The sequence below is a fragment of the Penicillium oxalicum genome, chromosome I, assembly GCF_001723175.1.
Source record: "Penicillium oxalicum strain HP7-1 chromosome I, whole genome shotgun sequence".
Lineage (NCBI taxonomy): Eukaryota > Fungi > Ascomycota > Eurotiomycetes > Eurotiales > Aspergillaceae > Penicillium > Penicillium oxalicum.
This window is the reverse complement of record NC_064650.1, coordinates 5406679-5428541: the sequence shown is the minus strand read 5'-3', so window position 1 is coordinate 5428541 and position 21863 is coordinate 5406679. Positions and strand designations below refer to the sequence as shown.

The 21863-nt window shown below is 50.7% G+C and overlaps 6 protein-coding genes across 6 annotated transcripts; 2 read left to right on the top strand and 4 right to left on the bottom strand.

Moving 5' to 3' along the window:
* Window positions 1-60: 60 nt before the first annotated feature.
* On the top strand, window positions 61-1640 carry POX_a01794 (Nuclear distribution protein nudF 1; the record flags this gene model as incomplete). Its single annotated transcript, XM_050110718.1, has 3 exons — window positions 61-98; window positions 166-331; window positions 456-1640. 3 exons carry the CDS (start codon window positions 61-63, stop codon window positions 1638-1640), a joined length of 1389 nt encoding a protein of 462 aa, XP_049974486.1.
* A 695-nt stretch (window positions 1641-2335) lies between these two features.
* On the bottom strand, window positions 2336-3097 carry POX_a01793 (uncharacterized protein; the record flags this gene model as incomplete). Its single annotated transcript, XM_050110717.1, has 1 exon — window positions 2336-3097. One exon carries the CDS (start codon window positions 3095-3097, stop codon window positions 2336-2338), a length of 762 nt encoding a protein of 253 aa, XP_049974485.1.
* A 3925-nt stretch (window positions 3098-7022) lies between these two features.
* POX_a01792 (uncharacterized protein) lies at window positions 7023-8393 on the bottom strand (the record flags this gene model as incomplete). Its single annotated transcript, XM_050110716.1, has 4 exons — window positions 7023-7473; window positions 7548-7665; window positions 7772-8150; window positions 8250-8393. The coding sequence occupies 4 exons, from the start codon at window positions 8391-8393 to the stop codon at window positions 7023-7025; spliced, it is 1092 nt and encodes a 363-aa protein (XP_049974484.1).
* Window positions 8394-13237: 4844 nt separating this feature from the next.
* Window positions 13238-13850, bottom strand: POX_a01791 (uncharacterized protein; the record flags this gene model as incomplete). The annotated part of the gene is made up of 2 exons (XM_050110715.1): window positions 13238-13600; window positions 13653-13850. 2 exons carry the CDS (start codon window positions 13848-13850, stop codon window positions 13238-13240), a joined length of 561 nt encoding a protein of 186 aa, XP_049974483.1.
* Window positions 13851-14247: 397 nt separating this feature from the next.
* On the top strand, window positions 14248-16175 carry POX_a01790 (FAD-linked oxidoreductase patO; the record flags this gene model as incomplete). Its single annotated transcript, XM_050110714.1, has 3 exons — window positions 14248-14627; window positions 14676-14876; window positions 14936-16175. The coding sequence occupies 3 exons, from the start codon at window positions 14248-14250 to the stop codon at window positions 16173-16175; spliced, it is 1821 nt and encodes a 606-aa protein (XP_049974482.1).
* Window positions 16176-17686: 1511 nt separating this feature from the next.
* POX_a01789 (Alpha,alpha-trehalose-phosphate synthase) lies at window positions 17687-19564 on the bottom strand (the record flags this gene model as incomplete). Its single annotated transcript, XM_050110713.1, has 4 exons — window positions 17687-17825; window positions 17942-18652; window positions 18777-19149; window positions 19261-19564. 4 exons carry the CDS (start codon window positions 19562-19564, stop codon window positions 17687-17689), a joined length of 1527 nt encoding a protein of 508 aa, XP_049974481.1.
* Window positions 19565-21863: the final 2299 nt, after the last annotated feature.

Below are 21863 nucleotides of genomic sequence, written 5' to 3'. Positions count from 1 at the left end.
AGTATATGCGGAGACGCAGTGAAGATATCTGACCGAGAAGCACACAATCCCGCCGGCACCATGAGCCAGCTCCTCACGGCGCGACAGGCGGAGGAGCTGTAAGTTTTGAGAAGAAGGATCTTGACTTTCAGACGACCACAGCTAATTCAATCTCGTGGACCACAGGCACAAGGCAATGATTGCCTATCTGAGCGCCGCGAACCTGCCGCAGACGTGCGCCGCCCTACGAGAGGAACTTGGCGATTCGGTCTCCGTGGAAGATGCTACATTGAAAAAATATGAGGGTCTGCTGGAAAAGAAATGGACCAGCGTCGTGAGGCTACAGAAAAAGGTGAGGGGCAGCCTTCTTCGGCCTAGCGCTTGCTGCATTGCGCAAGGGCGGAAAGAGAGAGGGAAAGAGGGAGAGAGAGAGACCCAAAAAATAGAAGGAGACGGCTGACGTGGAAATCTGGTAGATTATGGACCTTGAGACGCGAATTGCCAGCCTGCAGACTGAATTGGACACCGCCACACCTACATCTCTCTCTCGAAGAAACCAAGATCCGGCATCGTGGTTACCTCGAGCTCCGGCGCGCCACAACCTCGAGTCGCATCGGTCGGGTGTGAACTGCGTGGCGTTCCACCCTATTTTCTCCTCACTCGCATCGGGTTCCGAAGACAGTACGATCAAGATTTGGGACTGGGAGCTGGGTGAATTGGAGCGGACAATCAAGGGTCACACGAGAGCGGTGCTCGATGTAGACTATGGCGGGCCTCGCGGGGGAACCCTTCTGGCCTCATGCTCATCTGACTTGACGATCAAGTTGTTTGATCCAGCGGATGAATACAAGAACATTCGCACTCTGCCTGGTCATGACCATAGTGTCTCGGCAGTGCGATTCATTCCATCCGGAGCCGCAGGGTCTCCCATGTCGGGCAACTTGTTGGTTTCTGCGTCCCGTGATATGACACTACGCATATGGGACGTGACCACTGGGTACTGTGTGAAGACTTTACAGGGCCACTCCGCATGGGTACGAGATGTAGCGCCCTCGCCAGACGGGCGCTTCTTGTTCTCTGCCGGAGAGGACCAGGTTCCTCGACTATGGGATATATCGTCTGGGGAATCCAAGGCCACGTTCCTGGGCCACGAACATGTGATTGAATGTGTTGCCTTTGCTCCTACGACGAGCTATCCATATCTTGCACCTTTGGCGGGACTCAAGAAACCGCCTCCATCTTCATCATCTGCGGAATTTGTGGCGACTGGCTCTCGAGACAAGACCATTCGATTGTGGGATGCACGGGGAAATTTGATCAAAACATTGGTGGGCCATGATAACTGGGTGCGAGCATTGGTCTTCCATCCTGGAGGCAAGTATCTCCTCTCGGTAGCAGACGACAAGACTCTTCGGTGCTGGGATCTCACTCAGGAGTGCAAATGTATTCGCACGATCATGGCCCATGATCACTTTGTGAGCTCGATTCGATGGGCACCACCGTTGATCAAAGAGACCAACACCAACGGCGCCACCGGGGCGAATGGGGACCCTACGTCCAGTACGGCCAAGGACGATCCCAATGCGGCCAGCAAGATGTCCATTCGATGTGTTCTTGCTACGGGGAGCGTTGACATGAAAGTGCGGGTCTTCGCCTTATGACCGCCCTGCAAGGCTATCAGGATTGGCGCTCAAAGCAGGCTCTTGACGACATCCGATCCAGCAAGGGGAGCGGGAGGAAGGCTTTCGTCGTACAACATCTCCGTCTTTGAAGTACCCCGGCCCCTGAGGGGTTGCGCCTTCAGAGGCTTCACGCAGGTTTTGGGGATTTAGAAGGATCGCCTGTTTGTCATTTTGGGGTAAAGGAGTTCATTTCTCTTCCGTGATACCAGTGGCTTTCTTTTATCCGTTTGCAATCCTCGTTGAACATGGGACGCAGGTCAGTAATGAGGGGGGCCTATGAAAAGTAGCCGGCAGGGTAAAAGGGGGATCAGTTTGGCTTGGTCTTGGATGCAGGTCACTTCTGCCTCTCATGGGAACGAAGTCCCTGCCTCGTACATACTTCATCCACACAGTCTAATACCGCTTTATGATATTCACATCTTTTTCCAAACCTTTCAGGGAAGTCGTCTATTACCACGAGCCTATACCGGACAACAATGGACATGGAGCACAGCTTTCCTGCGAAGGAACAAAACATGGTAGTGCTGTCAAAAGAGATATAGTACAAATAGTCCAGTATGCATTCCTCGCCCAAAATCGAGGTCATATCGAAAAGAAAATGCAGCGGAGAAACTGCGAGGCTTCAACGCAAAAACCCACCAAAAGAAGCAGAGAGCCCACACTCCGAAGCCCTTTCAAGCTCGCACCTCATCGAGTCGCTGTTGCACCAGCTTCTTCACCTTGCCGACGCGCTCCTCACCCTGGAAGATACGATGAATCAACTCGGCGGTCGACAGCGATTCCCCCTCCTGCACACATCCTTGTTCCAGAGCAACAGCCTCCAAGTTGATATCCTCTCCCAACCGCCTCGACTCGCGGCGAACGTACTTGGCAGCCCAGCGCTTCTCACGCTCCTGCTCCCGCTCTTCTCTGGTCATAACAGCCGGTCGATCCTCAATTGGCACGGCAAAAGGTGTGATAATCCGCTCCACCACATGATGCACACGGCGGCTCTTGGGTGCACCGGAAGAAAACTCAATCACGTCGCCCTTGCGGAGGGAGTTTTGGGGATCGGCAACGAGAATCTTGACATCCTTGCGGTAGTATTTCCGAACATGCTTGTCCCACTCGCTGGAGCGATAGACCACCGTCACAGTGCGATCCATGCGACCGACAGAGACAACAGTGCCACTCTTGGTTTTGGAGGCATAGTCGCGAAGCAGAGTAGGCGGCTTGAGGTCTGTTGGGTGGAGCGGTGATGTCGATGTCGAAGGGGCAGAAGAGGTTGGGGACGCGGTCACAGGTTCTTGTGTAGCTTCAGTAGGTGTATAGGAGTTGTAGCGAACACTTTGTCGCAGAGGAAGAGTTGAAAAAATGACGCTGGAGCGTGCCAGGCTCCGGGGCGTTGCAATGGAGTGCATCGGCCTCATGGCCCGAACAAGGTGGCTCGTCGCCATTGTGGGGGTTGACAAGGGTCTATGGCAGGCTGAGGTCGTAGTGAAAGTGTAGAGCCTTATACTCGTGGGCACATGAGTATAATTCTGGGTCCCTGACGCAGAGTTCAATGAGTTGATCTATTCAACCCCCGAAATGTGATGGCCGCGGAGTCGCGGCTGCGGAGTTTCCTTGAGAATTTCTCGGAGGGAGTTTGCAGTGTTTGATTCACGAGCACTATTGCAGGGACCCGCAGTTGAGATAAGTTGGACGACGCGATGAAGTATAGCGACTACAATGACGATAAAAAGTCTATCAGCCACATGCAAGAGATCAAGATATTGAAAAGAACAAGGAAAGACTTACTAGGAGATTTGTTACTCTTGAAGCATTTAGCTTCTCAATTCCTGAGATTCCTCCTCACATTCTGCATCATTCACAGCTCATGAACGGCATGACATCTTCACTTCGGGTTTCTTCGTGCTCATCTTGTTCAAATTGGAGAGACTTGTTCAAACTTATTTGAAAGAATAAGGTCCTACTGGCTGGGGAATAATATATTGAAATTTCTCAATTAACATTTTGGCGAATGCTGCTTAAAAATGACGGAAGCTTTACACAACAGCTCTATATGATAGTTAGTCTTAGCCTCTTGTGTCATTCAAATTTCATCATAAGGAATGAAGTTAGGATCGAACCTTTGATCACTTCATAACAAGGACGTCTTCAAGCCCAGACGCCTCCAGTGGGCTTTCACACCGACCAGTTCGGTTCAACATCGTGCTGCCCGAGCGTTGGCCTGTGGCTGGTCTCGGTGTGGTGCTCTTGGTGGAACAGTTTCCCGCTCCTTCTCTGCCTGTGCCTTTGACTTGGCAGCTTCTTTGCACTTGATGCATTCGGTGCGGGAGCTATGAAAGAGTCCATGCTCCTCGCATTTGACCACGTGCCCCTTCTTCAGGCACCGGACGCTTGGTGGGTGCACACCACAGTGCTTGGCGGGACTTGATGAAAGAAAGACAAATGAGCATTTATTGTTTCAGGTAACCTCAAGGCTGAGTTCCATCCAAACTAACCAGTGGTGACCTTTCTTGGCAAGAAATAGAAAGCTCAGTTCACTGCCAAGTGGAGTGACTGGCTCACCCGCTGAGCTGGTTTGCCGCTCACAGGGTTTATTTTCCTGCAGGCGAAGCTTTCGTCTTGCCATATCGTGGGTCTGAGGTCTTGAGGAAGTAAGGTTTGAGATGAGGTTTGTTGATGGTAACTTGTTCTGTGAAAGAAGGCCAGACGCGTTCGTTCGTGGTGATGTGAATGGGGAAGGTGAGAGAATCCTAAACAAGATCTCAGAGCTTAGCTTCAATGTTTGCGTAGACTTAATGACCGCAAGAAGGGACGATAGCGGCACAAACATGTGAGGTGATTTTTGTGCTCAGTAGATGAAGATCGAAGCGGAAGTTAGTGTGAAGTCGAGCTTTCAGACGCTACCAGATGCCTTGAAGAGGAAGGTTTCAGAGACAGGGATGGAAACAGATACTGTCCTTGGTAGATGGAGGTTGATGAGGATGGGAGATCTCATGAATGTGAGTCTGTGGAAATTGCCGATTTGCCCGTGATGAGCTATCTGGACTCGCGTGGTCTTCCAGTGTGGATTTGCCCGCCTTTGATCTTCTTTTTGACACAGACGAGAGGGCATGTAACAGTCGTTGAGAAGGCCTCGACTTAGTCTTGGAAGTGAGCCCGGCCGCTTTTGTCTTTTATGTAGAATCTCTCATCAAGGTGAATTGAAAATATCAGGCATAAATAAGAGAATAATCATAGCTAAGAGACAGGATTTTGCTACTAGATGGACCAGTCTGTTCCTTGCTGGAAAAAACATGTCTAAAAGGCTCTCAATAACCATAATAAACCTGAAAAAGTAGAAATATAAATCTGAGTTATCATTTTAAAAAACTTATCGCAATCATTGCAACTTGATTCTCTATATTGACACTTCTCCATCCGGGAGCACCTATGGAACTGGGCTTTGTATGGGGTTGGAAATGTATAGGGAACCAAAACCACTATCCTGCATCCCTCAATCCCTGTCATATAGCATTGATTCAGGATGGCCAAAACATAAGATCGGGGTCGAAAGAATTGATGACTGCGAGTGAGCCAATTGATCGATGTCAAAGTGTGACTTGACCATCAAGCATCACTGTGCGTGGCACGTGATGAAGTGCGTTCAGTGTCTCCAGCATGAAGTTCAGTCTTTCTTTCATGTATTTTGAGTGAGACACAGGAATCAAGCATCGACAATAATGAGCAGTTTAAAAGGGATGCAAGTAGGCAATCTCACTTTTCGATCTCTTCAGAGCAGACTTTGATGTGTAGAATTGATATAACCAATGGATCACGGGAGGATTATCATATGCTACATAATCTGCACCATCAAGTGTGACGGCATTTGGCGATATGCGGCCAGAAGGTTTCAAGACAGCCTTAGGCTTTGCAGGTAAAACAGAATAATTACTAGCCATTTAAAAAATTTATAGAGCTATTCAATTCATACAGAGCTGCAGACCCAAGGATTCTCCTACAGACCTGAAGTTAAGTTCTCTAAAAGAGTTGGTAAAGTGTCCACTTCTTGATCTGATGTTTTGTAGGGGGTCGTATTGCTTAGGTCCGGGGGTTCGGGATTAATACGGATACTGCTAAATAGAATCTCTCATCTTCAATTGATGTATTTATATATCTTTTGTTCTTATCTAAGCTCAAGGATATGATGACAGAGACACTGTAATGAAAGCTTGGCAAATCTCAAGACCAATCCTCCATATCCATCCTCGTACATAACTATCAACAATAAAAAAAAATTGAAATTCACCATCTCTCCTCAGCCCAGCGCATCCATTCGATCCCTATAGATAAAAATTGATGAAAAAATTTTTTGAACTCCGCCCTGACTACCTTTTCAGATATCCCTGAACCCTTAGTCTATGCCGATCTCGTCGGCACTGCATGCAGATCAGCCCTTAGATCCCTCCTCTTACCCACCAATTAATTTAGGTCCCGAGGTATCGGCAGCGCAGCTCGTTACCAGCACACCGGCACACCATCTCCTTTTCGGTTTTGGTTTTGAAAAAAAAAGTCTTTGATTTGGGCTGGTCGCGGCCTTTTTATTATCTGCTCGGGCCCTGTGTCTTTGTAGATCTTTATGCTCGGGGTATTTTTTGGTTTCTGGTTTTGGTCTAGGAGTGTGCATATGTATAACTGCACAGCTGTAAAATTCTCGGCAAGTCTCCGGATCTTCGGTCCAAGTGTGATGGAGTGGAGATTGTGGCTTCGGGATGTGGGTGAAGTGCTAAGTCGGCTAGAATATAGAGATGGATGATCTGTTTAGCTTGACGATTGGATTGTAGTGCCTGGGTATGTACAGTAACTCGTCGAGTAATACCCCGTGGTACCTGCTCCGATCCGGTCCATATGTCGAGACTGTGAAAGACTACCTACATACATTGGTAATGCGTTCTGCAAATTTGGAGTAAAGAATCATATCAGGACACGGTACAACAGATCAAGAGCAGAGAAGTTTGGATGGGGGACACTGCCTGATGATTGGTGGGACCATCAAACATATGAGCATGATGCAGTACAAGCAAGACTAAGGATATTTGGCAAGTACTAATATCAAGTCAAAAGGTGACATTATTCTGATTGTGTAACATTCAGTAAATCCATCAATTCCCTCCGACCTAAACCCGTCCTGTATGTACCATGTATGCAATCATGACCGCGTATACTTAATGGAGATAAAAAAAAAAAAGAAATAGCAAAGAGATAATAATATAGGGGAATTGAGAAAGAGAAAAGCAAAAGAGAGTCCACAAAGGAAAACGGCAAGAAGGAAAAGAGAAATGAAATAAAATGAGTGGAAGGCGTGTGATGGAAAATATCCAGCCCGGAATTAGGTTAACCTCGACCTTGATGCTCGTCCGAGATCACTGTGATCTCGACTTGTTTGGTGATACCGGGGTATCCATCAGGAGATTCTGATCGGCCACCAACGGTGGTACTGGTGTGGGTGTGAGAGGGGTTCAAGATACGCTCGACGCTGTTGTTGTTGTCTAAATTGTGGGATTTGGTGAATCGTCGAGCCATCTTGGAATGGTGAGTGTCGTTCTGTCCCGTGCGGTGGCCGCTGAAGGGACCGCTGAGTTCGTAGGATCGTGTGACGCTGGAGAATTTGCGCACAGAGGAGATTATCAAGGGACGGATGCAAGGAATGGATGAAGTGATGATAATGATACTGTTCTCGACGTAGCCCCAGCGGATCAATTCGGTGGCCCCGTCGACGCCAATTTGGGTGACACTCGGCAGGGTGTCTAGTTTCGTGGTCTTGATAATGGAAGCAATCATCGCACTATGATTATCATTAGCCCTGCACGGCAGTCAATCCGGCCCGCTGAGGCCGGGGTCGCGAGGGAGCAAACGTACACAAAACCGATGCTCAGCAAGAAGATCAGACCGATCTTAATGCGCATCTTGAGGTTCAGGTTCCAGAATACCACGGCCGGGAAGACGGCCAGGAAGAAATCCGTGGCTGAGTTGAATGCTGCAGGATTGTCGAGTGTCAGTCTCGGTAAATCCTTACACACCCCAGAAGGTGCGCATGTCCGAATATTTCAGAGGGAGGTACAGGGGAGGTATAGAGAACTCACTGTTGGAATAGTAGGCAAATTTGATGACCGCCTCTACGTCACCACACGTTGTGTGCATGGCCGCCTCCAAACTCCACAACGCCCTGGCATCTTTGCAGATACTCAATGGCAAGACGGCCGAGACAATGTTACCCGCCGCCTGAATCACGCAAAGGACCCAAAGTACAACGCGATAGCCCTTGTTTGTGCCAAGGACTGCGAGAAGGTAGATGATGAAGGCTGTTCGGGCCGTGGTGGTACTGATGGTCACGAGGGGGATTTGAATCGCAATATATTTCAGCACCGCTTCTCGATCCGCGTCGGTCAAATGCGTGAGGTTGATACCGAATCCGTGTCTGACGGAGAGACTCAGAAATGCCGTGGAGATGATGATGAGAATCTGCGAGGTTGATTAGTATGAATGCTTTTTCATTTCATTGCCAATTCTCTCTTTCCACTCGTGAAGACGAGATATGCATCCCACCAAGGATCAACATACCTGCGCAAAGATCATCAAGATATCATCGGCGGCGAATCGCTTGATCTTGACCTTTGCAAAGATCCTCAAGACGACGATCACCGCCGAAATGACCACCGCCGCCCAGATGCCTTTCTCCAGAGACTCCCCTTTGCCGTTCTGCATAGTGACCGTGCAGGATTGTGGTGGAGACGAGAGAACGAGAAAGGACCAGATGGGGTAAAAATAGAAATCAAAAAAACATCAAAGGACACAACACTAGACAAAATCCTCCCCTCGACTCCTAGACCTGCACCATGGCCCTTTTTTACGGAATATCTTGTCTCGTCGCGGGCGGTCCAGCGAAAAAAAAGGGCAGATCGTGGACTTGATAAAGAGGAAATGGGCAGGCGGACTTGGCACGACTGAAGAACAACGCGCTGACTCGCGAAATAGGGTCAGCGAAGCAACTCTGGGCAAAGACCGGCGAAGTCTTTGGAGGCGATGGAGTCAATATTGGATTATGCTTTTTATTGGACTCGCACAGTTGACAGAATTGAGACTTTCCACCGTCTATAGTTCCGTGACTAACTAGCTGGCTGGCTACAGCTGACCAGGTTGGACTTGGAGCTTGGGATCAGGCGAAAAAAAAAAGAAAAGAAAAAAGAGGAATTGCTATGTAAGCCTCTTGTCCCATGGGCGTGCGTTTCTCCGACTTGTGGTTCCGCCATAAGGTTTCCTCTGGTCGGAACCTTTTTTTCTCTTCTGTTCGCCCCTGCACTCCCCCCATTCTTTTCCCATCTATCCTGTCACGCAGGAGAAACGACAAAGATGGTGTCCTGAATTTCAGGTCCTGCGTGGCCAATAATGTCTTCTGCGTAATTGGGTCATTCTGGGGGGGCTGCTGTGATAGACACCAGGCTGGATAATTTGGCCTGATCGTTATGAACGGATAGCCCGGCTGGTGGGTTGCGATGCACACATATCGGAAATGCAACAGGACCCGGAGCAACGGATTTCTCACCGTAAATCGATCCATGGTCCGGGCCATGAGTGGCTGGTAGCTATTGGTGACCTCATTTGCTATGGATGTATGAATTCATTTCTCTGCTGTCCCCTCCCCCCTTTCGCCTCTCGAATCGTCGCCTCCGTATTTATGGAATTGAATCGTATTCCATTGTATATCTGCAACGTGGAACAATGGCACTAAAAGTCCTAGTATCTTCTCGTAGAGATGAGCAACCCGAAGGAGGCGTTCTTGTTGTCTCGAGTGGGTTTAGCGAGGCTGTATGGTGAAACTCTAAAATATAATAATAAATGCGAATGGGCCGATTTCCTCTGTGTAATGGCAGTCAAACCTAGTCCAGTGGATCTTCCCCATCTGGTCAATGTCCAGGCGGGCAGTGGACAGTCTGGCACCTGCCATCCGAGAAGTTGCATCTGGGTCTGTTCACCGTTGGTTCCGCTTCATTCGTGGGTTCGGACCAGAAGAACTGGGCCAACGTTGCGTTGTTGCGATGTTCTAAATTTTTGGTTCTCTCCAGTCAAGCAGATGAAGGTACCTACCTCCATCAATTTCATACATTTACTGGTATGTATTATGGAGTACAGTAGTATGGGCATGGGAACATGATATCCACCCTGGAATTGGCAACCGCTGGCTCGCAAGCGGATCCATGCGAATCATTTCCCAATATGGCAATCCGCAACCGGGATTCCGCCGGTGCTGAGCATGACGAGGGCACCATTGGCTACAACGTTTCTTGTTCCCGATGAGACATTTGATCACTGGCCCGACATGGAGTGTGCGCTCGTTTCGTTTAATAGCCGCGGAGCCACTCTCGTTAGCTTATCTCATCCCCATTCTTGGCACGGTCGGCAAAGACTGAAAATTGCGACCAGAAACCAAACTTTGCCCCGTCGATCAGTGCATCATCAATGATTGGTTCGCAATGTCGAGGACATCTGGTCGCATGGCCAAGGCAACGAAAGAGTCTTGTGTCAAGAGGATCCCCTTGTCCACATTCCCGATGGCTTACCCGCGAATCCACCCCATCACGATGAATACCAGTGGCGGGTAACTTTACCCGTGATCCAAGCTTCTCGCTTTCCCCTCGATTTCGATCAATGCCGCCCCGTTTCTCCGCCAATGATGGCGCACTTTGGCAGGTGGCGTATGTAACTTACACTTGGTATACACTTGGTATACACTAGTATGAGAAAGGGGGAGATTGGTCCTCACTAGGCCACGGTGCCAGCTTGTGAACACTGCGCACCACGCACTGCGTCGTGCGTAATTACGTACTCTTGCGTCCCAGACAACACAGAGTTCAGAGACATCGTACTCGTTCTATAGTGCCCTACCTGTCCGATGTGGAATAGAGTTCAGGAGCACCCTCGCCTTTGGTGGTGACTGGTCGAGAGATGTCAGGGACCATCCGATGGGAGAGTGGTCGGGCCCTCTGACCCCTAGTTTCTGGAAGGTCGTTAGGCGATTCGAGTGGCTTCGTCGAAGATGAGGGTATGCCGCATCAGCGACGATGATAGGCCCGCTCATTTTGCATCTGGGAAGGAGATGCATGCAGCCATGCATTCCTCGACCAGGCTAGTGTGCCCTCGTGCAAAGTCTGCACTACTGCATGAGGGACTGCACTAGTGCATAGTTTGCAGTAGCCATTCACAGTTAGATTCTCCGGCATGAGGCCAGGTCTGGACGCTGTAAGTTTCGAGAATCGATTAGCGCGTCGAGGGCCCAAAATTGGAAAGGAAAAAAAAAGCAAAGCAGATGCAGTCATCAGTACTCTTGGACAGAATGCCCGACTAAGTGGCCAGCAAGGATGCACTCCTCTGGACAGATGACGGTCGATTGAACCGACAGCGCAGCACGCACAGTGCAGAGAATGACCGTTAAACGATTATGCCGTTCCATCATTTTACACACAAGCTGGTCAAGCCCGCACGACAGGTGGAGGACCCGAGCGATCATTGAGCTTTGAGCGGATGGTGGAATCATGTTCCCATAGGTAACCTTGCCGTGACGGGTACCTGGTGAGTCCACCTTCCAAGGCACCAGACCGCAGAGTTCTTCGTCGACGAAGGATGGTGGCAAAGCTCGACTCCACACGTGAAAAAGTCAATTTCCGTTGCAGACAGCCAAACCCATGGACTCGGACTTTCGTAGTTTCCGTGACACTCTATTGTTTAGCACCCATGCTGGTCGGCCGGCACTTTGCGTAGGAGTCTCTGTCGTGGTCACCTACCTCTTCCAGGCATCGCTGGACACGCGTCAAAAAGGAAACACCAACTCACGCCCAAACGGATAAATTCATGACGACGCAATGGAAATCGAATGACTATTCAATAGTGCCCTTTTTACGCGACCTATCCCTCAATATTCCAAACATGATCAATGGGACTAAGTAATCTGTGGAAGAACGGAGTACGTAACAGATCCATCATCACCGAGCTTTCTACCAGAATCGGACCCGAGTTCAGGGATAGCCAGGCATTCATTTGATTGACAATCCATGAAAAAAAAAGGAAAGAAAAGGAAAAGAATCAAAACCGAGACTATAGAGCGCAGTGCTCCGCTTCGGGCTCAGCCTGGGACTCTCGAGCAGAACGGACCCCGACCCTGACGGACGATGCAGTCCAGGGCGGCCTGGCTACAGATCACCCGATGAGTCCATAAGCTTGACGGGGTCTTTACCTAGACCAGGAATAAGCTATAGGGTTGAAAGATTGTCCGTAAGAGCCAGATATTGCAAATGAGACGATCAACACTATCCAAGTCCTATACATATATTAGCCTCTCCCCGCCCTGGATATTACAGTACCATGCAGTGCATGATGCAGGGATGTAATCTGGGTTCCTGAGCGCGACCGTCTGCTCCAGATAAAGCGGAGTATCAAGCTAGACTGCACATGGCAAAGCAGTCGGTGCAGGGCTAGTTCGATTGAGCCGGGAGATGTTCCCGAATCGGCAAGCCCAGGGAGTTCGAGACACTACTCTCGGACCTCCATCGGGGGAGACAGTGCAGAAAGGCGTGAATGCATGAATAATTCCAAGTTGCTCGGGGGTGATGTACTTTTATGTCCTAGCCTTGAGTTCTTTTTTCTTGGCCCCCCTGCATCATTCTGATACTATAATGAAGTTAAACATCTTGGTGTTCGAGTCTCGAAGGCGTAAGGTTCAGGATGGCCCCTTTCAGCTGTGTAGAACATCTCAAGAGCGATGTCCTATGACCAGGACCGTGTACAGTTTGGTGTTGTGAATCGATCCGATAGATCATCGTTGATTCGGTTGGCTCCGAGCGAAAGGCCAGCTCGCAGCGCTGGACCATGGCCAGCGAGCTAATGGTCTCGGAGATCAGCCAAAGACAACTAAGACACCTGCCCACATGCTCCCCTCCCAGTTGTCTGCTCCACATGGGCCTCTTCGGTCCGTGGTGACTGATCGGAATCGCCGCCATCCCAAAGATCAGCTATATCCTGGTTCGGGCTGGAGTTCCCCATGGCACGGCGGGGCTTTGGTGTGAACACTACCAGATTCGAAAGTACTGTGCATGCACTCTCCAACTGCAATTGTATCAATGTCTATTGTGTTGACCAAAAAAAAAAAGAAAAATCCAAAAAAGACATCCAGAGAATCATTCCCACATGCACCCAAATGCATTCATTTCCCGGCTGGGTGAGATGGATGAACCTATACTTGGACGGCGAGTATGTCGAGTACTGATATTGTAGCCCAGAGTACTGAGTCCTACTTTGTACCGTAGTTCTGTGGAATTCATGGTAGACTACTGGACTGACATGTACAACCACTACTCGTACCACTACTCGTAGTACATGCCCTTTCCGTCCCACACTCACATCCGAGCCGAAGTGCCGACTCGGTTTGAGTCGATCCTCCCAGTCCACTTTGTCTTCCACTATCGGCCGCCATTTCCTTCCGAGCCGACAATTGCAAAATTCAGACCTCCACGCTTGTCTCGGCCCCTGACTCGTTCGCGAGGTTTCTCGGCGACAAACTAGCGAAGGTGAGAGGCATCCTTTGGGAGCGTAGTCACCCACATGGCACTGCCACATGGCCAGAGAAGTTGAGTTTGAACCGTCACCCTCTCATACTGACTTTGAGCCTTATGCAGGTCCGACCCGCTACGCACCGTCATCGTGGACAAGGTGTGAGACTGCAGACTCATGATCCGTACTTTCTTGCTAACTCTGGCCGTAGACGGGTACTCCATGCAGACGGTAGATACAAAGAGGGCTTCGTAGTAAGTACCTTTCACTGTAAGAACCGCAGTGCCAAGATTAGTAATGGTCCCATGGCCCATGGCCCCACCAGCGGCTGCGGTAGTAGAAGTGGATACTTGTGCAGTACTGCTCTCCATCTGGTGTTCCACATACTCTATCAAAGTACTCTCATAGTACCATCCATCTCACTCGCATCTTCTCATCGCGATCCTTGATTTCCTCCGCCCAAATCGACCACGGCTTCTCCCGTCGCCTTCGATCCACTTTGTTGGCCCTTGCCACGTTCTCTTTTTTGCGTTCCTCTCGATGGGTGCCAATGGGTGGACTCCAATGCTTGTGCCATCGAGCCCCATGCCCGCTTGGAGTAGGAGGGGGCACACACTTCATTGATCCCTCGTCTCCATTCTTGCGCCCTCGAGCCCATCAGGATGCGCGCTGGGTTATCAAATCGTCCATCGAGTCCGGACTATCGTCCAAGCTATAGACGCTTGGGGGAATACGTCCGACTGTCCGAACCATCTCAAATTCTCGAACCCGCATTCTTTGCGGTTGTCGGCCGAGGCTTTCGAGGAACCGTTCGACTTGACGTGCCATAAAACCCCTCGACCTTCGCGCTTCCAATCCAGTTGGATGTGATCGACATCTTCTCTTGCCTTTCCCACTCCATAGGAAGTTGATCGTGAAAGATCTCTTTTTCTCGATCCCCATCTTTCAGTCTTATTGCCTGGTCCTCTTTTCCCCCTCCCCCTCCTCCTCGCCCCCATCTCCACCTCACCCTCCCATCATGAAGGCTTCGGTGATTGCCTTTGCGGCCCTGATCACGGCGGCCGTGGCAGCGCCTCCTCCACCTCACCATCCGCCTCCCCGAGACACACCCAGCTGCCGCTGTCTTCCTGGCGACCTCTGCTGGCCGGCAGCCCCGGCCTGGTCCAACCTCAACACCAAGCTCGGTGGACGTCTCATCAAGACCGTCCCCATCGGCAGCCCGTGCCACGATCCCACCTACGATGCCGCTGCTTGCCAGGCTCTGCAGGACAACTGGACTCACCCCCAGCCTCAGTATGTGATGATCACCCTTCCCCTCCCCCTCCCGCCGCCTCTCTCTGAACTTCTGGATTCCAATGGATCGCCCGTGGTGTCTGAGAGGGGAATCCGGCATCCTTCGTAATTTGTTGTGAAACAAAACCAAGACCGCTAACCCTAGCCATTCAGCCTGAGCTCCCCCACTTCAGTGATGCAGATCTTCTTCACGAACCAGACTTGCTCTCCATTCTCTGCCGAGGCCTCATCATGCACTCTTGGGAACTTCCCCAGCTACGCGGTCAACGCGTCTTCCGCCAGTGATATTCAGACTGCAGTCAACTTTGCTCGTGACAACAACATTCGTTTCGTCATCAAGAACACCGGCCATGAGTAAGTTCTCGTCACAAGGGAAATGCAAGGCACAAATCAACTAACCTCCACTCTTTCAGTTACCTGGGTCGGTCCACCGGTGCTGGTGCTCTCTCTGTCTGGACGCACAACCTCAACCAAGTCGAGTATGTGGATTACCGCAGTGCCGCCTACAACGGTCCTGCCTTCAAGGTCGGTGCCGGTACCATGGGCTTCCAGATCATGGAGGCTGCTCACGCTCGGGGTCTGCTCGTCGTCGGTGGTGAATGCCCTACTGTCGGTATTGCCGGCGGCTACACGCAGGGTGGCGGTCACTCCGCTATGAGTACCGCGTTCGGTCTGGGTGCCGACAACACTCTGGAGTTCGAGGTTGTCACTGCCGACGGCAAGCTGGTCACTGCATCCGCCTCCCAGAATAGCGAACTGTACTGGGCGCTGAGCGGTGGTGGTGCCGGTAACTACGGTGTCGTGGTCTCCATGACCATCAAGGCTCACCAGGACGCGATGGTCGCCGGTGCCAGCCTGCAGTTCACACGTGCCAACATCTCTGCCGACACCTTCTACGAGGCCGTGGCCGAGTTCCACCACCTCCTTCCCGCCATGATCGATACCGGTGCTACCGTCATCTACGACATGACCAACACTTTCTTCCTCATCAACCCCGTCACGGGCTACAACATGACCTCTGCCCAGGTCAAGGATCTCCTGACCCCCTTCACCGAGGCACTCACCAACCTCGGTATCCAGTACAAGTTGGGCCTGACTCAATATGAGAACTACTACGAGCACTACCAGCACTACATGGGTCCCCTTCCCTGGGGTAACCTTGACGTCGCCACCTACCAGTACGGTGGTCGTCTGATCCCCCGTGACACTCTGGAGAACAACTACAACGGCATGGCCGCCGCTCTCCGCAACATCACCGAGTCCGGCGTCATCGCCGTCGGGGTGGGCATGAACGTCACCGCCAAGGGTGGTAACAACGCCGTCTTCCCGGCTCTCCGCAACGCCGCCGTCACCATGCAGATCGGTACTCACTGGTCCGACACCGCATCCCGCGACCAGATGATTGCGGAGCAGATGAAGCTGACCAACCAGTACGTTCCTCAGCTTGAAGCCATCACCCCCGGCAGTGGCTGCTACCAGAACGAGGCCAACTTCCGTCAACCCGACTGGAAGGAGACCTTCTTCGGAGCCAACTACGAGCCCCTGTTGAAGGTGAAGAACGCCTATGATCCCACCTCATTCTTCTACGCCCTCAAGGCCGTCGGCAGTGATGCCTGGACTGTGTCCGACTCTGGTCGTATGTGCCGTGCTTAAAAAAACAACAACACAAGAAAAGCATCTTGTCTCGTCTCGTGGGGACTCTACACGAGACTGATACCCTTTTTTTGTTCTTTTCATGATGCGTGATTTCTTCCCTTTTTGATTTCGAGTTGCATCGAAAAGTATCTCATGACTCTACTTTTGCATAGCGATGCTCTTCTCGAAAGTATGATCTAGATTTTTTTCCCCGTCTTTTTCCCCTTTTTCATCTTCCTCTTCCTCCCCCTTTTTTAACATTCCCCCCCCACTTCTCTTGTCTCTTTTTGCACAGATGGTTTTGTGTCATAGATCTTCTCATCAAGATGATACGATGGGCTGTTGTCCATGTAATATAATATACCAATTTCTACACTGACTTTTGGACATACTTTTTTCCTTTTTCACAAGAGAGATAGAGAAACAAAGTTAACCACTCTATTATCCGTAATCAACTTTTCTTTTCCCTCTCCCCCATCTTCATGCATAGTGCAGACCACAATTCGATATGTTGATTATCACCTACTACCCCTTCCCCCCCTTCTTCTCTCCCTCAACTTATCCAATATCATAGTGAATTGCCCATCACCCCTAGAAACCTATCAGAGACCTAACCTAACCTACCCCGGTACAAAGTCAACCCTCCTCTCCCCGAGAAAAAGATATTCTAAATTCCAAGTGCAGCGCCGACGAAGCTCCCAATGTCCAAGGTGAGGGTTACCCCGTTCCTACCCTGGAGTTTTCCCGGGATTGAATAGGTATGTATTCTGGAGGTATTTATGTATATGTAATTATGTATATGTCTATGTGTGCGCCCCCTCGACCTGGTATCCCCCTGACCTGGGTGCGTATGAAATGCTCGGGTTTATGAAGTTCGTGACAAGGCTGTATGAGCCTTCCATCGGACTGAAAGACAGGGCAGGTGTTGAAATTATCAGACTCCTGCCAGCACGGAATGATATCTACGAGACGTTTGAAAGGGTAAAAAGTTCATCTATGAGGGCTTTGATTTTCTGTTTCATCGTTGGAAAAAGAAGAAAAAAGTGTCCACTTCAAAGGAACATTCTCGGTATTGGTCTAGAATCTCAATGTCATTAAACACAAGGGATGAAGGCTCTCATGAGACGGTGGAAAGGAGATAAAAGAGGTCCACTAGATAGCCAGAAACGAGACTGGAGGAGAGGAAATGGCCAAAAAACGAAAAATGACAAAAAAAATAGTAACCCACAGCTGGTGCACTCCAATGTCATCCCGAAAGCAAAGACAGACAAATCAAATAAAAAAAAGAAGAGCTCCCCCAAATACAAGATCAAAAGACAGGAAATCTCAACCAAATTCAAAATGAAAAAGGTAAAATGGAGAAAAGAAAAAGAGAAAGCAACAACATTTCGCCGCGTCCATGTCATGTCATGAGAGCATCTAAGGTAAGAAAGGAAGTCTCGTCGAAAAGCGAGGAAAGAAAAAAGCAACCAAAAGGCCTTGTCTGTTACACCCGAGGCTCGGGCGACCCCACGCCAAAAAGTTCAAGTCTAAGAAGTCTGCTCGGGGGTCACGCTTCCATTGGTGGAATTGGATGCGTCCACGGCGAGCTGCTTGGCTTGGAATTTGTCGGCAGACTGAGTGGAAATTCGAGTCAATTCGGTGACAAACGATTGTCCCCAAAAGGCACTATCCAAGAGTTAGCAAGGAGGTCACCAAAAAAAAGAAAAAAGAAAAAGAGACGTGGACCGTCAAGGGTGGAAACCCAGGGTTCAGAATCTCCAAGGATCCCAATCAATGCATACCTGGTGTATTTGGATACATATTTGTCGAGCTTGGCAAAATTGAGAGCGCGCTGCTCATCACTCATCGTGACGGCTTCCTGATAGGCACCTGCCAACTCTTCCGTGTTCCATGGGTTCACGATAATGCTGCCATTCAAGCTTTGCGCGGCACCTGCGAATTCCGACAGCACAAGCACACCATGTCGCTTTTGCTGGGTGGCAATGTATTCGTATGCGACCAGATTCATGCCGTCGCGGGTCGAGGAAACAATGCAGGCGTCGGACACGGCGTACAGGGCGATCAGCTCGTCAAAGTTGACCGACTTGTGGAGGAAGTGAATGGGCATGAACTCGACGGTGCCGAATTTCCCGTTGATGCGACCGACCAGCTCATTCACCACAGCCCGCAGATTCTGGTACTCCTCCACGTCCTGGCGACTGGGCACGGCGACTTGCACCAGGACGACTTTGCCCACCCACTCGGGGTGGTCGCTGAGGAAGACCTCCAGCGCGTGCAGCTTCTGCGGCACACCCTTGATGTAGTCCAGTCGATCGACGCCGACCATGAGCTTGACACCCTTGAACTTTTCCTCCAGCATGGCAATGCGCTTTTGCACCTTTTCCTTCTTGAGACCTTCGGCGAATTTCTCGGGATCAATGCCAATGGGGAATGCGCCGCAGGTGATAATCTTGCCCTGGAACTCGATTCCATTCGGGGTCGTTGCCAGTCCACTAGTTGGTCAGATCCACAGCGTCAGCGTTTCCACTCTAGTTGTCATCTCTGTCCGACGTGGCCATGGTGAGGGGGACGGGAGGCGGGCCGCATAGAGAGATGATGCGGGATATCTAAACTTACAGGAGTCGCGAGCAACTGCTCAAGAAGTGGCGGGTGTAGTCGTAGGTGTGGAAGCCGATCAGGTCGCAGTGCAAGACGCCCAGCAGCAACTCGTTGCGCACGGGCAGAATGCGGTAGATCTCGCTACTGGGGAAGGGGGTGTGCAGGAAGAAACCGATCTTGACGTTCTGCTTGGAATCGCCAATCTCCTCGCGGAGCATCTCTGGCAGGAGCATCAGGTGGTAATCGTGCACCCAGATCAAGTCCCCATCCTGGACTTCTTTGGCGATCGCCTTGGCGAACAGTCGATTGGCTTCTTTGTAGGCTTCCCAGGCAGATTCGTCAAAGGTGATTTCACCGGGGTGGTAATGGAAGAGGGGCCAGAGAATGGAATCTAGCGCCATGGAAAAGTGCCATCACCGGCGCACGGGTCAGTCTTGATCGCTTCTGGGGGAGGGGGATGGGGAGCTTGTGGCCATTGAGAGATCACATCGAGGGCACTCACTGGAAAATCCATTGTAGTGGCGATCCGCCAGCTCATCGTCAATAAACACGGGGACGGCGCCATACTCATCCTTGAGACGTTTGGTGACCACGGGAATCTCAGCCTCGGGCACCTCTAGCCCAGGCCAGCCGTACCACTGAAAGGTGGTGGATTTGGAAAGACCACTCAACCCACTGACCAAGCCGCCGGAGGACATGGAGAAATCATATTTGCCATCTTCCGACCGCTTGATGGTGATCGGAAGACGGTTCGAGACCAGCAGGAGGCGTGCCTCATTGGGCTTGGAGTCTTCTGCAGAGGGCATGATGACGGAGAATGCGCGCGGCGGCGGAGGGGGAGAGGGGGAGGAGAGGAGGGGGGAATTTCTAGTGTATCTCGAGCGGAGTCCACAGCCGATCGGGAGGGATAGCGGGGGGAGAGACGAGACGAGGGAATTGTAGGTCAACCGTGGAGGTGTTTCGGCGAGACAGGCGACTCGAGGGAGAGATTGGAGGGTGGGATGCGTGGAACTGGAGAGATTGTTGGAGTGGAAGAGACTAGAAACGGTGAAGGTGTGCAGCTGGAGAACTTGTCCCGCGCGGATCTCAAATTAGCAACGAAGTTAAGTTCTGGTGCCCGCCACCGGCAAACATCATCATCATCCAGACCAGCAGGCCCACTCACTAGACACAATGGCCACTTGAAAGCAGACGGTCGTCGATCGCCAGCTTCCTTGACCTCAAGTCAAAGCTTTGCTGTTGACAGACACTTTTTTGAATTTTACTCCCCTCTAAATAAGTGTGATTTCCCTGGCGAAGAAAGAGAGAGAGAGAGAGACTGGAGGAAGAAGAAGAGGTGCGTGGGGAGAAGTAAGGTCCGGGTTGGTTGGAAAGGGAAAAAAAAAAGGTGACCAGATGGCTTGATAGTTGGTGAAGATTATTATATGATGATGAATGAATGGGATTCTCATTACGATGACTGGATGCAGTCCCCCAGTCCGCCGGTCTGGTCTGACCTGGTTTTCCATTTCCAGGACTGCAGGTCGAAGAACTTGGCCAGCAACGGCCACCAGTGGAGCTGATTTCCTTTTCCATCCATTGATTTGGGTCGCCGTGACAGGGCCTGTCACCATGGTTGGGTCTGGCAGAAATGAAAATACACCCCAAAAAAAGTTGAAAAACAAATACATTTCATTGAGAAAATCACCGGGTTCTGCGGGAAAACAGCAAAGTTGGTGGACAAAGCAGACTGTAAGAGAGAGAGATGGCAAGAATGAAATTCAAACCTCATTCACATCCGCAACTGGTCGACTGTCTCCTCTTTTTTTCTCGTCCTTGGGGGACGGTGTGTACCTGACCGGCGGATTGGGCACGATGCGGTCGGTGAACAACTACGGAGACGGAGGGGACAGAGTACAAAAAGATCACCATTCACGGACTGTTGGAGTGCTCGACATGGGAGTGTCAACGCCCGTGTCGAATGTTTGATTTTTTGGGGCAGGGGACAAGAAAAATCAAAAATAAACAAATCAAATAGCCCTGCGTGGAATCGCCTTCGGACATGTTCCCGATGTTCCACGAAGCATCTAGATTCGCGAGTCATCTGGCTTCGGGAGCTGCACAGTCGATCCAGGAGCGGCAGCGGACAGCAGGGTCTATCGTGATGGATGAAGATGTGTTCAAGTCTACAACGAGCCGACAAGGAGTCCAACACAAGGGATCGGGACCGAAGGACGGTCATTGTGATCTCATAATGAACCAGCACGGATGATTCCATCCAGTCGTCCGGTCATGGACTATCCGTTATATTTTGAAACTAGTAGTACCAAGTAAAGTACTCGGAAGTAAACCGTAGTTTCTCCAACATGTACTGTATACAGACAACCCGACTCTGCCTCAAATCACTAGAATGACAATCTACAATAATCCCTTCAACTCTACCACAGAGAGACAAACATATCGACATCGAGCATTCCAGATTCGTACCATCGCCTTCCATGTGATTCTGATGTGTCCAGACTTTGATCCCCGAACCGCCCGTTGCGGTCCACACGAGAGTCCGGATGAGCTCGTGCGATGGGCCCTGATTCGCTGGCCTGCCAAGCCGTTTTTGACATGCCCTTCACCAGAGGAGGCTACGATTGGAAAACCACGCAATCTGGATACTCTCTACTCTACAGTATACAGTGTAGAATGTCCAAGTATCGACTTGCACCGTGGTAATCGGCAATCAGTATACCGTCTCCTCCACAGACTCTGCAGTTCATATAGCATAGCGGAAATCCTCCAACAAAAAGACACTCCAAAGTACAAAAGTTACCCACTAGCGACTAGGTACCTACTAATCAGCAGCCTACTGTCACCCTGGTCCAGTATCAACCCGACTAGACATTGCTGAATCATCTGTCGCAGTGGAAGCTCCTACCTGGTACGACCTCTATTACCAGTACCCCCTAGTCCCCCCCACCCATCTTCACTTCACCTACACGCCCGTCACAAAAGATGACTCTCAGCCTGTCCACGTCCCCCCCCCCCCCTTTGACCCCTGGATGGTGAACAGATCAGACCGGCCCCAGAAACGATTCAAGAGAGACACGAACTGGTGAACTGGTCGGGATGAGGGTC